The sequence below is a fragment of the Cyclopterus lumpus genome, chromosome 21, assembly GCF_009769545.1.
Source record: "Cyclopterus lumpus isolate fCycLum1 chromosome 21, fCycLum1.pri, whole genome shotgun sequence".
Lineage (NCBI taxonomy): Eukaryota > Metazoa > Chordata > Actinopteri > Perciformes > Cyclopteridae > Cyclopterus > Cyclopterus lumpus.
Window position 1 is genome coordinate 16,470,088 of NC_046986.1, and position 18,645 is coordinate 16,488,732.

The window sequence follows — 18,645 nt, forward strand, 5'->3', positions numbered from 1 at the left end:
TATTGAAATACTAATTTGGTTCACATTTAAGATTATTTTATTGTATTTAGTGCAACTGACCACAACAACATTCAATAGCACTTCAGAATTTTGGATAGTTTTGAGTATAGGAATCTCCAACCAAAACTCAAATACTCAATGCAATCAATGCAAAATAAATGTTAAAGAAAGCAAAGAAAAAGAAAGGAATAGGCCTAACCCTAACCCAAACATCTGTCCTTCATTTCGGGCTTATATTGGTGCCCGGGCTTCAGTAACTGCAGTGTGGTTGGATAACCTACAAGGTGCCGTCACACTAACTGCTGCACTAAAACCTGGATGATGAGATAACCACAGCTAGCCTTAGCTATGTAGAAACCGCTTGGGGATTTAGTTTATTATTATAAATAACTACTGTAAGTGGGTTGCTAAAGCAAGATGAGGAAAATAAACCAGATCCTGCTAAAGCTATCACAACTAAGTACCAGTAACTTCCGTCTCAGCTTTTCACTTGTTTAACTTTAAATCAGATATTCAAATGTCTTAGATTGTAAAACAATTTCATATTAAATCAATGTATTCAATTGTTTTTTATTATGAACACAGGGAATATGGACAGACAGCTAAAAAACATTTGGACTGCAAATAACCACAATTAATTAGTTGAAACGGCTCTGATTCATGACCTCTGGTTTAATTAATAAATGCTGCTGGGGATGAAGGAATGTCATCAATGACATATATTTCCATTCTAATCAAACAAGACATAGGTTGACCTCACACAAGCGACAGTTCCGTCCGCAGAGTATATTACTGTACAAAGTATCAGGCTATGAATACAATCTATTTTTGAATAGATACAATTATATGATTAGGCTACAACGACTCTTTTGTTAAGGGTTATTAACATGGCAATTTTAATGACCATAAATCTCAATTCCAATCTATTACCAAACGTAATACCGCTCAGTGGTGTGAATTTGTTCAAAGCGATGTTTTTAATATCTGCTTAACCTTATCTATGATGTGACATTTGTGCTAGGATATCAATATAAGTTGTGCAAACATTATTACATTTTGAGATACACTCTTTCCTATCTAATGTAGAACAGATCACAGAGTATTAATTATTTTACAGCTGGCATTTACAACCTCAGTCCTAACTTCACACATTCTGTGACCTCTCGGACTATCAAGGGCATGGAAACAAATGGCCTAATCGCTGAAGCATAAAGCATCTAGTTTGACAAACATAATGTCATGTAATATGATAACCTGCACTTTGTAATTTAATTAAAAGAGATTAAAAATGGGTATATAATAATGTGGGTTTAAGTTGTTTCATGGACTTATAGATAAAACATGATGTTCACCACATAATGATCGACAGATATTCTTGTTGATTTCTTATTCTCACAGATTCAAACAATATATTATGTCAACAGCAGCATGATTACCAGACTGACAAATTACAAACATGTGCAAAGTAGCCAGTATGACCGCTTCCTTAGAGCCATTGCTTTTGACTCCACTGTGATCTACCTGTGTGAATGCGTCTATCTTAGTAATGATTGATGATGGAACATGTTAATTATTAACCTGTTTCTCCGGAGAGACGACTTTAAAAATGAAACATCAAAGCCTCTTCATATGTATGTATGTCTTATGAGTCAAAGAAAGAAAGCAGCTTTATCACTTGCGAATCCATTAAACTAAGTCTTATCTTCAACTGCTTCAACTGGTTAAATGTAATGTCTGAAAACTGTCATATGATAATAATACTCAGACAATCATTGAGGTCATACAATATAAATGATTGCACCCATATATGCATATATAGGTTTATATGTTGTGTAGCTCAGCAGGTGTCGGTGTGTTTGTCTTTTGAAGTGAGAGCAGTTGGTTTTCCCAGGCCTCTGACTGTCTCTTATCTGTCCAGTAAAAATCAGCAGGAAATCCCCACTGGTTGAACTGTGGCAGCTAGATGCAGATTGGATGCTTTAGGTGAAACAGTTTCATCCAATTATGGAATACTAGCTCATCCAGTAGAGTGTGCGTCCAGACGCTTGGCAGTGGCCTCGCAATCTGCGGCCCTTGCTGCATGTCATCCCCTCTCTTTTCCCATCTTTCCTGTCATTTTCCAGCTGCTCCAATTAATGCAATAAAACAAGTTAATGATAAATAATTTAAGGGATACCTATATGCACATATCATACAACCTTTTATAAGAATCCTTGTGCATTATAACGTGTATTGGGATGAGTCAGTGCCAGACAGCTGTCCGTACTTTGTGTGTGGCTCTGGTCTGCTGGGAGAGAACATGAGTTTACTCTCTGGTCAGTTTACTGCCCCTTTATCTGCTCCATGGTGTGGTGATGACCGATAATCATAGCAGCAACCACTGATATGAACCAATGGGTTTCTGTCAACCGTAGCAAGCAATAAAATGTAATGAAGACTGAGTTGTAAAAAGATGAATTTCGTCATACAGTGAGATTACAGTAATAAATGCAATATAGTTGTCAAGTGTGTGTGTGTGTGTGTGTGTGAAGTAACACCTCAATCACACCTGAGAAATGGGATGATATTTGAGGTCAAACTGCCAGACAGATAAAAGACTCCTAGACTGAAATATAGAAAGTCACACACTTATTCTTCTATGATAGGATTGTGAATGTTTGAGAAGGAATGAAACGTAAATAATTATTACCATTGAATAGTATTTGTAGAATATAACATGCAGGAGTGCACAATGCCTGCAATTAACCCTTTAATGGAAAGAGCATACCCTTGTAGGGCTCTGGCCAATCGCGACGCAGCAGACTTTAGAGCGCTATTGTGTGCGAGTAATGTCTCAGCTCACTGCTGGAGTGAGCAAAGTGTTGTTTTTTTTACGCAGACCCTTAAGAGCAGTAGGTCCGAAACAAGACATCCCTTCCAGAAAAAGTAGTGAGAATATAGCCGTTTCCGACAACTTGGAGACAATTAACTTCAAAGTTTTTGCATTCACAGAATGACCACCACCATGGAGAAATCTAAAAACTTTCGTATTGATGCGCTACTGGCGCACGACGAGGAGCAGAGGACGGGCAGTGATGGTGCGCCCCCAGGGTTGTATTACAGCAGAAGTCCAGGCGGCAGTCCGGTGTCAACCCGCGGCTCAGAGACGCCCTCCCCTCATCCGAACCCGACAAACTCCTCTCCAGCACTGCCAGGAGTGCTGTCCAAATCGCAGCTTTTCAGCTTGTCCCAGTCAGGCTTCACTGCTTTGCACCAAGGGGGTCTCCTCGGAATGCACCCGGGCTCCATGTATCCTCTGGCAGCCTTCGGAGGCCAGCACCCAGCCTTCATATACCCCGGTTTTACGCAGCTGGTCCAACCATACCCGGAGCAGCTGAAGGGGGCCATGGCCATGGAGCCCTGGATCAGAGCCGGAATGATCATACCCAGACTCGGAGACTATGGAGGTGAGCGAATCTCCCGGTTTCCTAAACTTTATCATTCTTACTTCCTGTAACTTAAGATGGCGAGAGAACTAAAATGCATTATGTTTATCCAGAGGTTAAACAATCCCTTCAAAATGACATGGAAGATCCAAAGGTCAAAGCTAGCTAAGATTCAAAGTAATAATAATCATTATATACTACTACTACTACTACTACTACTAAACGTGCATTATTATATTTCATTCATTAAATTAATTACAAGCATATATTATACAGTACTAATAAAGTACTATATTTATGCAATTGGAAATATTAAAGATTTTTGTATTTGTTTCTTGTATTAATTATTTTCATTTATATAATAATAATAATAATCCTTTATATGCTAATCACCGTACACATCTTTGTTTTAATGCAGGACACTGCTACTCCAAGCTTAGACCTAATTAAAATGAAATGGATCATACATTTGTTTCCTTTTATTTTAAATGTTAACTCAAGCAGTTGCTGTGTGTTTTGTTAATTAACAGCCAATGCATTAATGTGTTTAGAGCTTACCAACACATGTGTATTGGTATTGGTTTTGAAAAGGCAGTAACATTGAGATGCAGTCTCTTAAGAACAATGTATATCATAAAAAAACATGCAATATTTATAGTGTAAAGGTAACACCTGAAATAGATGTACTTAATCAATTGATAACATTTACAGTGTTTTCATTAAGGTAATGGTCTCCTGGGATGTTTTATTACCCCACTCCAAAGCAATATCCTCACACCTCGATCTCACATCACGGCAATAAATGTTAACGGACAGAGAAAACAAAGATATACTGGCAGGAAGACAGATGGGCCGATGGGCCTTAAGGCAAACCAAACTGGAAGATTTTGGATGGATTTGTTGGAGATTCTTTTAGAATAATATCCGTCAGTAGAATGCCTTTTTCTGTCGTTTTTTCCCCTTTTAGGCTTTTGTAGGCCTCTTTTGTAGTAATAGTAGTATGCGGATGAAAATGAGAAAATGTAAATGATAACAAATGGACAGAATAACCCAACTCTCTGCCTCTCTGTTTTCCCTGTTCAGTCCCGACCCAGGCAGGTTTGTTGGGGAAGTGCCGGAGGCCCAGGACAGCTTTCACCAGCCAGCAGCTGCTGGAATTAGAAAACCAGTTCAAGCTCAACAAATACCTGTCCAGGCCTAAACGCTTTGAGGTGGCCACTTTACTCATGCTGACTGAGACCCAGGTGAGAGAGAGTCAGAGCCTGTAGGATGTACTGTATTAAATATTGTATCACATGGTACATGGTTGCTGTAGTGTGAGTGTATTCCCTTTATCCCCATCCTTCCAAGTCACTGTCAAGTTCCTTCTTATCTTAAGAAAGGGTTATGGCCCCCTGCTTTTTCAACATTCTTCTCATCCCTATGCAATAAATACCTTCAAGAAGAAGGAGAACACATGTTTGCACCCTGAACCCCACACAACTAAATATGTTTACATGGTTTAACTTGATTCCCGTTGTATTTCCCCAGGTTAAAATCTGGTTCCAGAACAGACGTATGAAGTGGAAGAGAAGTCGCAAAGCCAAGGACCAAGCAATGCCACTGACTGACACAGAACGAGCTGGAAGGGATATTCACTGCACCAAGCCTCAGAGTGATTCACACAGCTCGAGCCTAGAGGATGAAGAGGAGATAGAAGGGGATGAGGAGGATGAAAAAGAGGAGATAGAAGTGCGGACAGCAGGCTCTTTAGGCTCTGGAGGCTTCATGAGGAATGCTGGAGGAGAAACAGGGAACTACAGTTCTTACTCTGAGGAGGAACTGGAGGAGGGAGGCTCAAGAACAAGAAGTGGGGTTTTCGCATAGTTATAAAGTTCAGCATGCTTTTATTGTACATCGTTTTATGTTTATTACTCTTGAGAAGACAATACACAATGTAATAAGGTGCATAAACATGGTGGCATGAAGAGCATCATTCATTTGTCACAGCCCAACATGGTTCCATATCTGTACCATGGTGCACCCAAATTAGTAAAAGGGTATGTTGACATCAGCACATTGGGCTGGATATGAAAACTGAAAACATCAACCCATAATAATGCCACATTTATGAGCATGACAATTTAATGGTTTAATGCTCAGTAATCCTCAGAGTTATGACTCAACCAATAATTCTGAATTTTAATGGACATTTTTTGTGCATGATTTACTTGTGATTTAAACAGTACACACATACTGAAAGCTTATGTTCCTGTTCTGTCATTTGCAATGAACTAATTTATCTATGAATGTACATGTACTTAAACTGTATAAATGGGGGTGACGATAGCACTTTCATGGTAGTGGATGAGAAAAAATATGTTGGAGACTCGTGTTGTGAAGAGTGTCAGTGTTACATTGGTGTCAGGTCTGTTACAAATGTTGGACAAATATTTCACTATGATTTTAATTTTTCCATATTTGTAACAAGACAAATAATGGATTTATATTAACCCAATTAAAGTTTTGGGGTCTTAGGTTTGGGTATATGATCATGACATGTATAATATTCAACCTTTTGTTTTGTTTTTGAACCTGCATGCTATATTTAGTTAAAGCCACACACACACACACACACACACAAAGAAATAGCCGCCATACTCTTTGGTTTTCCATGTATTTTGTAAACTGCTTTCATATGAAGCGTGTTATGTTGTCAATATATAATTTAACATTATATAATTTAATATATTTTATTCTAAAAGCAACACTAGTGTTTTTGTGCAGCTGAATAGTTTAAAAAATAAAGTTGTATTCATGTGTCTAATCAAGAGAGTCAATGACAAACAATTAAAGGGACAGTTCATATTTATAACACAAGGAAGCAATGCAATCCACAGGGAAGCAATGCAATGCAATATTTGTATCACAACTTCTTAATAACTCACAACAATGAGTCAAAATATCGTATGTCCTACATGAAAACACTCCCTAGTAGTATTTATACAAAGTCTTACTATCAGTTCGCAAATGGTAAATGTCCCTCCTCGACTGCTGTAGTTACTATGGTGATTTCAAACAATTGCTTATTGTCGTGGTAACGCCGTGGGCGAGAAACTTTGGATTCTTGTTATCGGTGTTTTCACACATGGATATATAGGAATGAACAGCTTGGTTGTTTGACGTTTGATAAAAGGTAAGGATACGTTAGTGTGTTTCATTTATAAATACTGTTAGTGTGCAGCTGTTAGCCTTCTATCCTCGTGTTAGCCAACTACTAACGTTAACTACTAGCGTCGGGACTAGCTAGTTAATAGTGATGGTCTTAATTGATCCAAATCCAAAACACTCTCAACGTGGTCTTCGATGTAACGCCAGCTATGTTTTGGCTAACTTAGATGGCACTCAGAGTGAAACTGTAATACATGTGACAACTCTGCGACTATGCAAACCCTCCAAACCAACAGAAACGCCCCTCTGGAGTGTGTTGTCATGTTGAGCTAACGCTGGATGCCTTCTGCCTTTTTCCAGCCATGTTCGCTGAGGCTCGGGGTCCTGAACCCTTGGCTTCAGGAGCGCCATGGAAGCCCTCGACCCCTGGGAAAGACATTAAAGTAACGAAAGTTTGAATTGAAACAATGCCAATAATAACGAATAACTTGTGGTCTGCTTTTCATTTGTAACAGACATTTTTACTGAACCTGTGTGTTTTAAATTTGAATTTTTTTTGTCATGAGGCATAGCAGTCTATACCTATACCTATTATCTAATTACACCACTGTAGAGATTGTGGCCTTTTCCAATATAGCTGACAGTACGGCTGGTAAAGCTCTGCAATAAACATGAAATACTAAATGTATAATTGACAATGTCTGTAGGGCATCTTCTGAAGTTTCTTGAAAAGTAATTTACATCCATAACTTTCCCAACGCCCCGCTCTGCAGGATCCAGGGATTCGCCAGAGGCAACGGGGTGGAAAGTATCAGCGACAACCATCCAGCCAAAGAAGCTGTCTCTTAGGGTTGGAATTGAAGCCAGAGCTGGTCTGGGAGGACTGGGACCTGGGGAGAGAGTTCACCAAGACATTAGTGTTAAAGAATATTTATCGCAAGCTGCAGAAGCTACATGTCAGGTCTTACAAACTCAGATGGTCATACATATGCAAACATATACATATATAAGCTATGTATTTACACAATATCCTACCTTTGACCCATCACAGGCCTCCGACTTCCACGTTTTTCACCACCTTCATTCCTCAACTAATAGTTCTCAGCCCAGGGACGTCTTTCTCCATGCCAATCTGCTTTAGACCACTCCAGAGGGTAACACAGCACAATCGTATACATGACTACATCTATATATATATATTTGATCAGTTTAGTATTGTGGCCCAATGTGGGCTGAATTGACACTTCTAAACAAATAAGTTTCTTGCCATTAGAAATAGTCAGATACTGTAAGACTAAATAACCAGGGTGGATGGTTGAGGGAGAAAAAGTAACTGAGAACATTCTAAACTATTTTTGTTGTATATGTTGTAATGAGTATATAGTCGTTGTTGAGCTGACAGCACCATGAGAAGCAGATGTGGCTTTATTATGATGAACGATCATCATCCATATAAAAGAGATGTAACATGATGTACTCCTCCTTGCTCCTGTCTTTTTGTCTGTTTGTGTGTCTGACTGCTTGGGACAGTGTGAGTATGAAGACAGCATTGAGTTTCAAGGTAAAGATGGCAGCTTCCAGGTTTGTCTCCGTGCCATCATTCCCTGCCATGCCCTGGAGGTGCCTGACTCCGTGCTTCTACCAATCTGTGCTGTTCAAAACTCCTCCAGTACTAATTTCCTGTTAAAAAATGTCAGGTAATTACGAGTGTGTTTTAGACTAATGCAGGAAAGTAAGAGGGATGGAAGGAAAGAAAGCAAAATGCTTTATATTAATGTTTTACTTTATGTTTTTATTGGTGTGTTTGTGCTTTGCAGAAAGTAGTGAAACAAATAATGTCAAACTATTTCCCCTTTCACTCCACTTCCCCCTTGTTAATCAATCCCTCTCTCCTTTTTCTGTGTCTGCCCTATTTTCCTGCATACTTTTCTTCCCACAGTAAACTCCAGACCTGCTTCCAGTGGAAGTGCACAGCACCGTTCCAGCTAAGCCCTGAGCAAGGCCTGTTGAAGCCCGGTCAAGAGAGTCACATCACTGTGGTCTTCCGACCACAAGAGGCACTGGTGTACCAGCAACAAGCCAACTGCAGTTTTGGAGAAGCAGGGGACGAGGAAGAGAGCTCCTGCAGTGTGCTGCTGCAGGGACTAGGTACTATTACTAGCACTAAAAGAGGAGAGAGGACAACAATATAGTGATAATCCACTGATTTTGGATATAGTACATGTGGTTAAATAGATATCAGAACACTTTGTGATAGGAGATTATGGTAAATAAGAACCAATACTCTCCCACTTTCCTCTTGTCTTGTCTCTGACTTCCTTCTCAGCCAAATACCCATGCCTTCAGCTGAGAAATCCAGGTACCAAGGATGAAAAAGAGCAGTGTGGTCCAGTGCTGCACTTTGGCTCTGTGGCTGTTGGACAAAATTTGCAGAAACACTTTGACATCTTCAACCCCTCCCCTGTAAGTAGCACACAGAGAGTACACATGCAAACGTACACTCTCAATGACCTTCCCTATCATGGCTCTTTTTGCCGCTCTCCTCCAGGTAACTGCGCCATTCTCTCTTTCACGACTGCCCAGTGGGGTCCATTTGTTGGAGTCAGAGTTTGGCTGTGATGTGACCAGGGGTAGTGTGGCACCTGGAGGATCGCTACGGGCTTTAGTCACCTATACTCCTGCGGTGGTGGATAGTGTCTCTGTGGAGTACTTATCTCTAAAATGTAGAGGGGCATTAAATAAAACTCTGCTCAAGCTCATTGGAAACTGTGGAGGTAAGGGCCACACATAAAGTAACACACACATTTTCCCCCTTGTTTGAATGAGAGAAAGGGAATCTACAGCTGGATACATATATACACACTTGTTCTTTGTGTAACTAGGTCCCAACGTGTCCTTGTCCTCCTCTGTGCTGGACTTTTGCTGTGTTGAAGAAGGAGGGGCAGTCGTACAGACAGTGGAGCTGGTGAATTCTGCGCCGGTTGAGGCGTTCTACCAATGGGACCTTGATTGTACTGGGAACAGTGTGTTCAGCATCCAGCCAGCAAGTGGCACCGTATGCCCACACAGCCATACCACGCTCGAGGCTGTCTACAGGCCCACGCAGCCGATTGCACATCACAGGAGAGTGACATGTATCATAATGCATAGGGTAGGAGTCAATATGTAGATGCATACACACTCGCAGCACACACACAAACATCATCAATATTCATTCTATCTACCGATTTGCTCTTTCCTGTAGGAGCCTATATTCCTTGACCTGATTGGTACCTGTCACCCAGAGCTCAAGCAACCAGTGATACTGAAACCTGAGCACTTGGTTCTTTACAAGCAGGACTCGCCGGAAACTCTCACTGACGTGCAGCAAGAAAATGAAGTACACTTGGACCAACAGGGAGTGCTCTGCCTGGTGGAGGAGGTAAAGTACCAAAGAGTGATGACACGTGCAGATTTGTCTAGATTTTAAATAATTCATAAGAAAAGATTAAATCACTTAGAGTATGAACACCATATGTCACCAGTAAAGGGCACAGTATATGGCTGGTATTGTCTCTCTCACTCTTTCTCTGTGTCCTTTTCTAGCAGTCACACCAGGAACCAGACAAGTTAACTCCGATGGAGGAATATTATCAGTCTTGCTTGGGTTACATGGATCCTCTCTCTCGCAGTTCTTTATCCTCCCCATATGTATCTGTGGTTCCCAGTGAGCTACTGTTTAATCACAAAATATCTTCATCCACTTCTTCTCAGCCTGTCTCCATCACCAACCACACCAGGGGGAAACTCAGGTATCAGTTCTTGCGGTGGATTGTGGCTTCTCACTCTGGCACTACGAACGCACACGTTTTGTTTCTGAATAAAACCTGACCAGAATATCTTTTTTTATTGTTTTTATTGCTCAATCTGGTTTCTGTTGCATGTGATTCTGCTCCAGCCTGGTGTGGACTGTTGCCCAAGACTCCCCGTTCACTGTCTCTCCCTCATCATGTGACCTGGCTCCTCTCAAAACCACTTCATTCAGAGTGACCTATGACCCCAAGCAGCTCAATACGCCTCACGGAGCACAACTTGAGTGCTTTGCATACTATAAGGTAATGCTGTTCGATAGTCTGTAGATGAAATTCCATCACATCAAGTGATTGTACCTTTTCTCTTTCTGAATAAATATCTGAAAAAATCAATTTAAATCATTCAAATCTGTTACCTGACTTTGCTGAAAGGTCAACTACAAAATAATACCAGTATATTGCAACACATTTGGCTCTGAGTCTATTATGTTTCTTCCCTGGATGCTGCAGGACAATCATCACAGAGAGGGGCAACTGCAGTGTCCACCCTGGTGTGTGACTGTCAGAGTCATAGGCCATTCCTTTCAGCCAGACAAAGATGATGTCATCCCATGCTGCTCCTTGCAGCCTCTGCAAGTGGTGAGAAGGAAGCAAGATAAATAACTCAAATGTTACATATCTGTCTCTCTCTTTTGGAGTCTCTCCTTTGTCTGTAGTTTTGCCATTCTCTCAGTAAAAAATGATATTAATTCTAATTTTCCTTGCCTTGTCAAACTCAACATTTTCTTTGAAACCTGTATAAAGGGCATTGTAACACTGCCATACACTACGATGTAATACTTACTGTAATACTTTGTTCTTTAAAGGTGTTTCCAGCCCTTAGTGTTCTTTCCTATCGGACTGTGCTCCTTCAGAATGGTGGGGACCTGCCCCTCACTTTCTGTCTGGACCACGGCACAAACCCTGCAGTGGCCCAATCTGTGTCTGTCGTGCCGAGCTGTGGTCTGATCCATCCTGGGAAACACCAAATCCTCACCCTCAGAACAACGCCCACGGAAGACAGTCCCAAACAGGGATTCAGTTTACCCCTTCAGCTCAATGCAACTAAACAAACAAAGGTACCGTACACACTACACAGGAACCCAGAGGACTCACCACACTCAGCTTGCCAGCTATTTCATCTGTGCATGTGTTTCTGTGTCCTTTAGGAACTGACAGTTGTCAGTGTGGTGGAAAAACTGTGTGTGTCTCTGGAAGGAGACAACAGTTTATATTTCCAGCCAACAGCTGTGGGCTCTCGGACGCAGCGCTCCCACCACATCAGGAACCTTAGCCGCCTCCCTCTACGGTCGGTTGGCATCATGGTTGTTATTCCCTTATTCCAGTATTTGTGACATTTTTCAGTGTATTGTTTGTAGTCTGGACTTATCCAAACATCATTAATCTTGTCTACAGCTGGCTTTCTGTGATTGTCCTTTATGATAGATTCCAATGGAGCATTCCAGAACCAGACCGGGAGCTTATCTTTGTTGAACCAGATGCTGGAGAACTGCATCCCAATGAGAGCTCAGTGAGACACTGAAAGAATCATGTTTATTAAAGCGGAGACTGTGCTTTTGATGAAATGTCTTAGCAACTAACTTTATTTACCTTTTTTGTACTATTGTCTGTGACTGGTTGACCTTACAGGTCCAGATATGGTCCTTCAGCCCACTGGAAGAAAAAACATACACACTCAAACCTACTCTCACCTTCTGGCCCATCCAGACTCCTGGATGTAATGAGTCAAACCTCACCCTTAAAGTGGTGGGGTTGGGCTCTAAAGGATTCATAGAGGTGGGACTGCCATTGTGTGTCGTTGTATGTGTGTGTGTGTATATATACAGTATACACTGTATATGGATGTATGCATGTGTGTATGTACTTAAGCTGTGTGTGAAGTTTCAAGCAGTGTATCCATCTTTGTTTCCCCCCCAGGCAGAGAAAGCAGTTCTGGATGTGGGAGAGATTCTGGTTGGAAGCTGTCGGGCAATTCAGGTTCCTCTGGTGAACAACAGCCCCTGTTCTGTCTCCTTTTGTGTCTCTGTACACCAGACACTTCTGGATGAGGATCTTACTTATGACCCCGGGACTGAGCCAAAAGGTAATATCTGTAAAGGTCCTTGCTGTCTTTTGCATATTGTATTGATATGATCGATCAACTCTCAGCAGAGGTTTGATTTTAGCATGTTCAATTCTCAGTAAGGCAAACCAAGAGTGATCACTGCACAACCTACGTATGTGGATTTTATGCAACTTACCATTACTGCGAGCAATCAACCATTTAATGTGCTGTAAATAAATAATAAAAGGAATCTGTTAGGGTAACCATTCAAACATAAAACAAAAATTGGTTCCATATTGGTTTGTTTGAAAAGTAACTAACTACGTCAATGTGAAGTCAGTTCCAGTGCTGTGACCTCACATGCTCTAACTTAACTTAAAACTATGACCAAACGAAGACGGACGATGGAGTGGAAACAAGATGGACCGCTGACCACAACAGATACAGATGTAGTTGGTCCATTGTTGTAGAATAGCATTGTCCTGTCTGGCCCTTTAGCTCTACAGCTGGACTGTGAGAGGGGAACCATCGTCTCACGCTCCACAATGCTGCTCCGATCCACTGTCGGCCCACACAGACGAGCCCAGTACCTCTGGACCATCAGCTACCAGATGCTGAATGCCAGTGGTAGATGGAACACACAAACACTACACACCTGAATGTATTGTGCTATTTTGTTTTCTATTACTTGATTACTTTCCCTTTCTATATCTGCCTGTCTCTCTCCCCAGGATGTGTGTCATCCCCTCCCCAAGCCGTGTGTGAAGTGCGAGCCAAAGGCGTGTTCCCCACCCTGCAGGTGATTGACGTGTGCAGCGGTGGCAGTGTGGGCCGACTCAGCAAGGTGCGCCTGTGGAAACTCTTCTCACTGGACAGCCTCAATGAACACATCCTGTCCAACCCGTCCCCTGGAGAGCTCAAAACCCCTACCAGGCACAGGTGAGGGGAAGAATATATTAATTATCATTTCAATATTGTTTGTAAAAAATATACCGAGATAGAGTTTGATGTAGATTTTGAAGCAGTTTTTGTTTGTTTCCCTGTAATGATTTGATTGTTTCCTTTATTGCAAAAGACAATGGAATTATACTTGAATATTATATTTAGTCTCATGTCTTCTCTTCCTGCATCTAATCTGAGCAGTTATCCTCCAGTCTTCACCAAAGCCATGTTAGATTTCAACTTCAGTGCCACTCCCATGAATTCAGAGCCCTCAATTTTTGTGTTGATGTTTCACAACCCGGGCTCCATCCCTGTAGACTGGTGAGTAAAAAGCAGAATGTAGAGAACACAGTCACTCCAAGGTAAAGATAACTGCATTCAGCATTTTATATATATTTGCAATACATTGCTCAACTTATGTATACAGGGCAGTGTCCTCTCCTATTGATTGTAAAGTAGAGAGGAGTTTGAATGGACTTTTTTCTACTTATCTTTGATTTAATGACTTGGCCTTCTCTTCAATATCAGGGCTTTCTTGTTTCCAGCGGACCAACAGATAGAGTTGGACTTCTGGGCAGATACTGGAGAGTTTAGCAGTACTGATCTGTACCAGATGAAGGTCAGGCATGTCTTTTCTTTATATAAAAAAAACCAGGAATGAATTGTAGATTTGATTACGTGATTGAACTTGACTGAGAGTCTAATATTTCAAAAATAACCTTTCTGAAAACCATACTGACACTAACCTCACATATCTTCATATCATTGACAGGTTCAAGACAACCATCTGTTCAGTATTTCTCCCCGTTCTGGCACTTTGCTCCCTGGCCAGCAGAGGGCAGTACACTTCACCTACAGGTCAGATATTATTGCAAGGAATACAGCACAATTTGCTAATATAGGCAAGGAGGAGAGTTATGCAAGAGCAGATAACACTAATATTATGTATGTATGATCCCACAATAATCTAAACTTTGTCCTTCACAGCCATGACTTCGCTGGGACAGATCGGCTTCCTGTCATGCTCAAACTTTCTTATGGTAGAGAGATATCGGTGAGGCAGAACTCCATATACATTTTCATGATCCTCATTTATTCTTAGTCTAACAACACCAAAACTAAATTTAATTGGCTATAATGGTAGAATTTAAATTTGAATTACACTCGTTTTCAGTTCAATGGTACTATTCCTGTTTGTCTTTTGACCTAATATCACCTAATATGTGACTGGTGTGGTGAACTGATATTTGATGTTAACTTACCATGCATGTGATGTCGTTTTGTGCGCAGCTGAACCTTCAGGGGTTGACGGTGGAGAAAGACAGGCCCTATCTCCACTTCACCTCCAAACAACATGTCTTCACCTCTGTCACTATTGGGGACTGTACTCCGCCAAAGCAGGTGTGTTACATTTCTCCAACATGAAGCCTATTGGGAGTGCTCAATTCACAGTGAGCTGAAATATATCACATACTTATTGATAGTATAATATTTCATATATGAAACAGCTTCCTCAGATTTATCATGTTAGCACTGGATTTCAGCATCCCATCAGAAATCAGCATTCCATCAGAAATCTCAACATAGTGAAGATCCCCCAAAGCAGCAACTACGAGATTAACAATGTGTTTTTGTTTTGTCAAATACAGTTCCCATAATAAATGTGTTTGGAAATCCATTGTTGTTTAACTGGCATGTGTTCCTCCCTGTGAACAGTAAAACCTGAGCTTCCCTGAAAGGCTAGACAAAACCCGGGTGACTTGGCTTTTGTCTTTCCTGCAGGTGTATGAACTACACAACTGCGGTGCAGTGCCAGTCCGGTATGAGGTGGACACGACTGTGTTGTCACAGCTAAAGGAGGACAACTTTAACCATCCCGTGCTAGTCTGCCTCAATCCAGAGGGAGAGGTCCTTCCTGGGAAGATGGCCATGCTGGAATGGATCTTCTCTCCATTGGAGGCTAAGATGTACCATGTAAGGATTGAGCCATACTGCCTTCCTTCCTCTGCCCTCACTGTCCCCTCACACCTTTTAGACAGCTGATGTGGGCAGTATGGATTGTAGGCACCATGCTTCTCTCCAATGTGCACGTTTTCTCTGTTGCATTATAATCACATTTATAGCAATTTAGAAATGAAACTGGCACAGACAGAAACAGAATTTAATGAGTTTTTATTGATTGATTTATTCAGAATAATGACACCACCATAGCATTTCTACCATTAGCTAAGTACCTCAGTGTCCAATCCCTGTGATTTTTAAGTCTGTCTTTGTGCATCCCCAGATGGATATTCCTATCCATGTCCAGGATGGAGACTCCACGCTGGTGAGGTTTGAAGGATGCGGGTTTGATTCTCCTACACCGGGCTCCACAAACCCATTTAACTGTAGCGATACTAAGGCATCTGAACCCTGTGTCAAGAGAGTGCCCTTCCCGGGACAGGTGGGAGCAGCTCTTGTCTTTTTTTAAAACTTTTATTCCAGCCTAACAAGTCTTCCGTTTTTTGTGTCTGAGACTATTTGAGCCTGTATGCGTTCATCTCAATGTTTTCTAGGTGGTATTTCTGTCAGAGAACCGTGTCTCTCTTGGCAACATCCCTGTCTGCTCACAATCTTCAAGAATCCTCTTCCTAACCAATGTGTCCCATACAGACTCTGTCCACTATAAATGGGACAAGCAGAGCTATCAGCAGGTACAGAATGGTGCACATGTAGCCTGTGAATAACATCGTATGCATGACACTATTTTGAAGAAGATACAAGCAGATCCTCCCGCTATGTGTCTGACTGTCTGTCATATGCAGCATAAACATACCTAGGTTTTACATTGGGGATTCTCACATATTTGTATGTGTGTTTTGCGTTGTGTACAGGAGGTGCAGATCCATCCAGAACAAGGAGTTCTGTGCCCAGGGGAGAGTGGCCTTTGTGTCCTTACCTTCACCTCTACTGACTACCCCACTTGTTATCAGCTAGATGCCATCTGCCAGGTACCACAGCAGTGCTAGTGTAGATTTAAAGCTGTATTGAGTGGTAATTCTTTGGTTTTTTAGCCAGGTGATTTTTAATTACATCTTCATTCTGCTGTCGCAGACAATCGTTGGAAGTTAATCTTTTCTACAAAGTACGGATGATACACACAGTGTTCTCTCCTCCCCTCTCCAGGTTTTCCAGGAAGCCGCACTGACTCGGTACCGTGATGCTTTGCAGCGTTGGGAGGAAGAAAAAAAGAGACGGAGACATGAATTCACCATCATGAATAGCAATCTTACAGAAAGCCAAGGAGTTCTGATAGATAAGGTCCTTCCTCAAGTTCAAATGTATATTTTTCAACATCGATGAAACACCCATATTCATCCTTTGTTTTGTTACAGGAACCTGTTGCAGCTCCAGTAAGAAAAGGGCCACTACTCAGGAAATACAAGGTGGTCTTCATTTGCCCTAAATATAAGGCCTCGCTTGTGAAACAAATATGAAAGTAATCAAATTAAACGATAGACATGCAGTAAAACAAATGCCTGGCTTCATATCGATGACGCCTCTCTTTCTCTCCCCTCCAGACTCTTCCTCCCATCTGTGCCAGTGGTAGCTGTAAAACAGTGGGCACGATATGTACCAAGATGACAAGAGCTGAGCGTCGGGCCCTACGAGAGACCGCAAAATCACAGACGCGCCCGGAACCCCCCCAACCTGCTCTGCTGCATCTCTGGGTTACAGCACACTCTCACAGGCTTCTGGAGTACCTTCCACACCTCGCTGACCAATCCAATGAGCACTATAGGTAAAGGATATAGAGTTTATTCTTTGCATCACAGGCACAAAGACAAACTGAGCTTTGAAGCACACCACAGAAACATTTGGAAGTGTGCTGTCTTACTAAGATGCTTCCAGTCTGTCAAGCCCCAATAACATGAAACATCTTCTTTAAGCACTTCCTCTCCTGCTGGGCTGCCCTCCACGACACATGGCCCTGAGAGAGACATCGCCAAGCATGTACTCACCTCTCTGCTCGGGTAACACTTACACAGACACCCAGAAAAGGCATATGCACTGGAGTGAACTTACTCGCTTTTAGGATTTAATGGAGATGGTTGAAATAGTGTATTTGTGTGTGCGTATTAATTAGCCTCTCTCCTTTTCCAGGGGCATACTAGATGATCCAGCCTTCATCCATTCTCTGGTTACGTTGCCATCCATACCCATCACTTACCAGCCTCAAGAAACGAGTTCTTCTCACTGCCCCACATCTCCTCCTCACCTTACACCCAAACCTCAGGTTCTGTTGAGTGGGACAGCGGCACAGAAAGAACCAGTGGACAGGGAGGGAACTGCGGGACGCCTGAGAAACCAGCAAAGAACACAAAACACAGCACACACTGAGCATGTGCCTGCTGACACGAGTGAGGATGTTTTGCTGAACACCCTCCAGAACCTGATGATGGAGGCTGTCAGAGGAGAGCTTGTCCTCACATCGCACCCCCGCACTGTTATCCTGCCACCTGTTTTTACCAGGTGAAGACAGACGCACACTTTCAGTTGCTCTGGTAGTTTAACCCCCCTCCTCTATTAGTCAGAAATAAATTGACTAACCACCAAATAACCTAACATATTGTGTGTTCCATTAGAAGCAGGAAGATGTCCAAAGCCACGTCGGAGGAGGAGGAGAGAGGAATCTTGGGGAACAGAAAAGAACCAGCAGGGACTTAAGTCTCACCATCCACCAAACGTCCCTCTCTGTTTTCATTTGAATGTAACTTTTTGTCCGGCAGTTTCTCTCTTTTCCATGTTCTCTTCATCCCAACTGCAAGTTACTGAGAAACTTCACACTGGCAATGATATAAAAGGTTCCCACTGGTGACTCGGCCATGATATATTGTGAACTAGATTTAGTTTCTCATTGCATGTGTGTGATATTTTGCAAGACTGTTAGATGACTTCTGGCTGCAGTATTTTACTGCGTATTGCACACAACAATTTACCGGACATTTGGGATTTTAATTTTAACATATCAAGTTTCGTCCAATTCTTGTTTTTTTCAACCGTTAAGGCCTTGATTGCATTTGTATCACTGTGTTGCAATGTTTGACTGTAATCAAATTACTAGCAATAGCAGTCAATACCAATATTGGATTTTTTAAAGTAGGGGCATTTCTTAATAGCTGTTATTGAAATGTATATCTGTTACGGTTTTTCACAATAGATCTGCAATTAATTAAACCCTGTACAACAAGGT

The 18,645-nt window shown here is 41.7% G+C and overlaps 2 protein-coding genes across 2 annotated transcripts; both read left to right on the plus strand.

Moving 5' to 3' along the window:
- The first annotated feature begins 2,992 nt into the window (after nucleotides 1-2,992).
- Nucleotides 2,993-5,291, plus strand: LOC117750602 (motor neuron and pancreas homeobox protein 1-like). Its single transcript, XM_034561873.1, has 3 exons — nucleotides 2,993-3,446; nucleotides 4,509-4,669; nucleotides 4,956-5,291. The coding sequence occupies exons 1-3, from the start codon at nucleotides 2,993-2,995 to the stop codon at nucleotides 5,289-5,291; spliced, it is 951 nt and encodes a 316-aa protein (XP_034417764.1).
- Nucleotides 5,292-6,937: 1,646 nt separating this feature from the next.
- Nucleotides 6,938-18,119, plus strand: cfap65 (cilia and flagella associated protein 65). The gene is given in 34 exon segments (XM_034561996.1): nucleotides 6,938-7,018; nucleotides 7,349-7,536; nucleotides 7,627-7,729; nucleotides 8,106-8,272; nucleotides 8,515-8,723; nucleotides 8,902-9,038; nucleotides 9,124-9,349; nucleotides 9,458-9,726; nucleotides 9,820-9,996; nucleotides 10,161-10,366; nucleotides 10,513-10,669; nucleotides 10,877-11,005; nucleotides 11,233-11,484; nucleotides 11,575-11,714; nucleotides 11,852-11,936; nucleotides 12,056-12,202; nucleotides 12,344-12,509; nucleotides 12,969-13,097; nucleotides 13,202-13,409; nucleotides 13,578-13,733; nucleotides 13,941-14,031; nucleotides 14,185-14,270; nucleotides 14,400-14,466; nucleotides 14,703-14,813; nucleotides 15,195-15,386; nucleotides 15,697-15,855; nucleotides 15,968-16,105; nucleotides 16,286-16,402; nucleotides 16,578-16,712; nucleotides 16,787-16,837; nucleotides 16,973-17,193; nucleotides 17,294-17,425; nucleotides 17,556-17,924; nucleotides 18,038-18,119. Coding segments are annotated over 34 exon segments (5,283 nt in total).
- The last annotated feature ends 526 nt before the right edge of the window (nucleotides 18,120-18,645 follow it).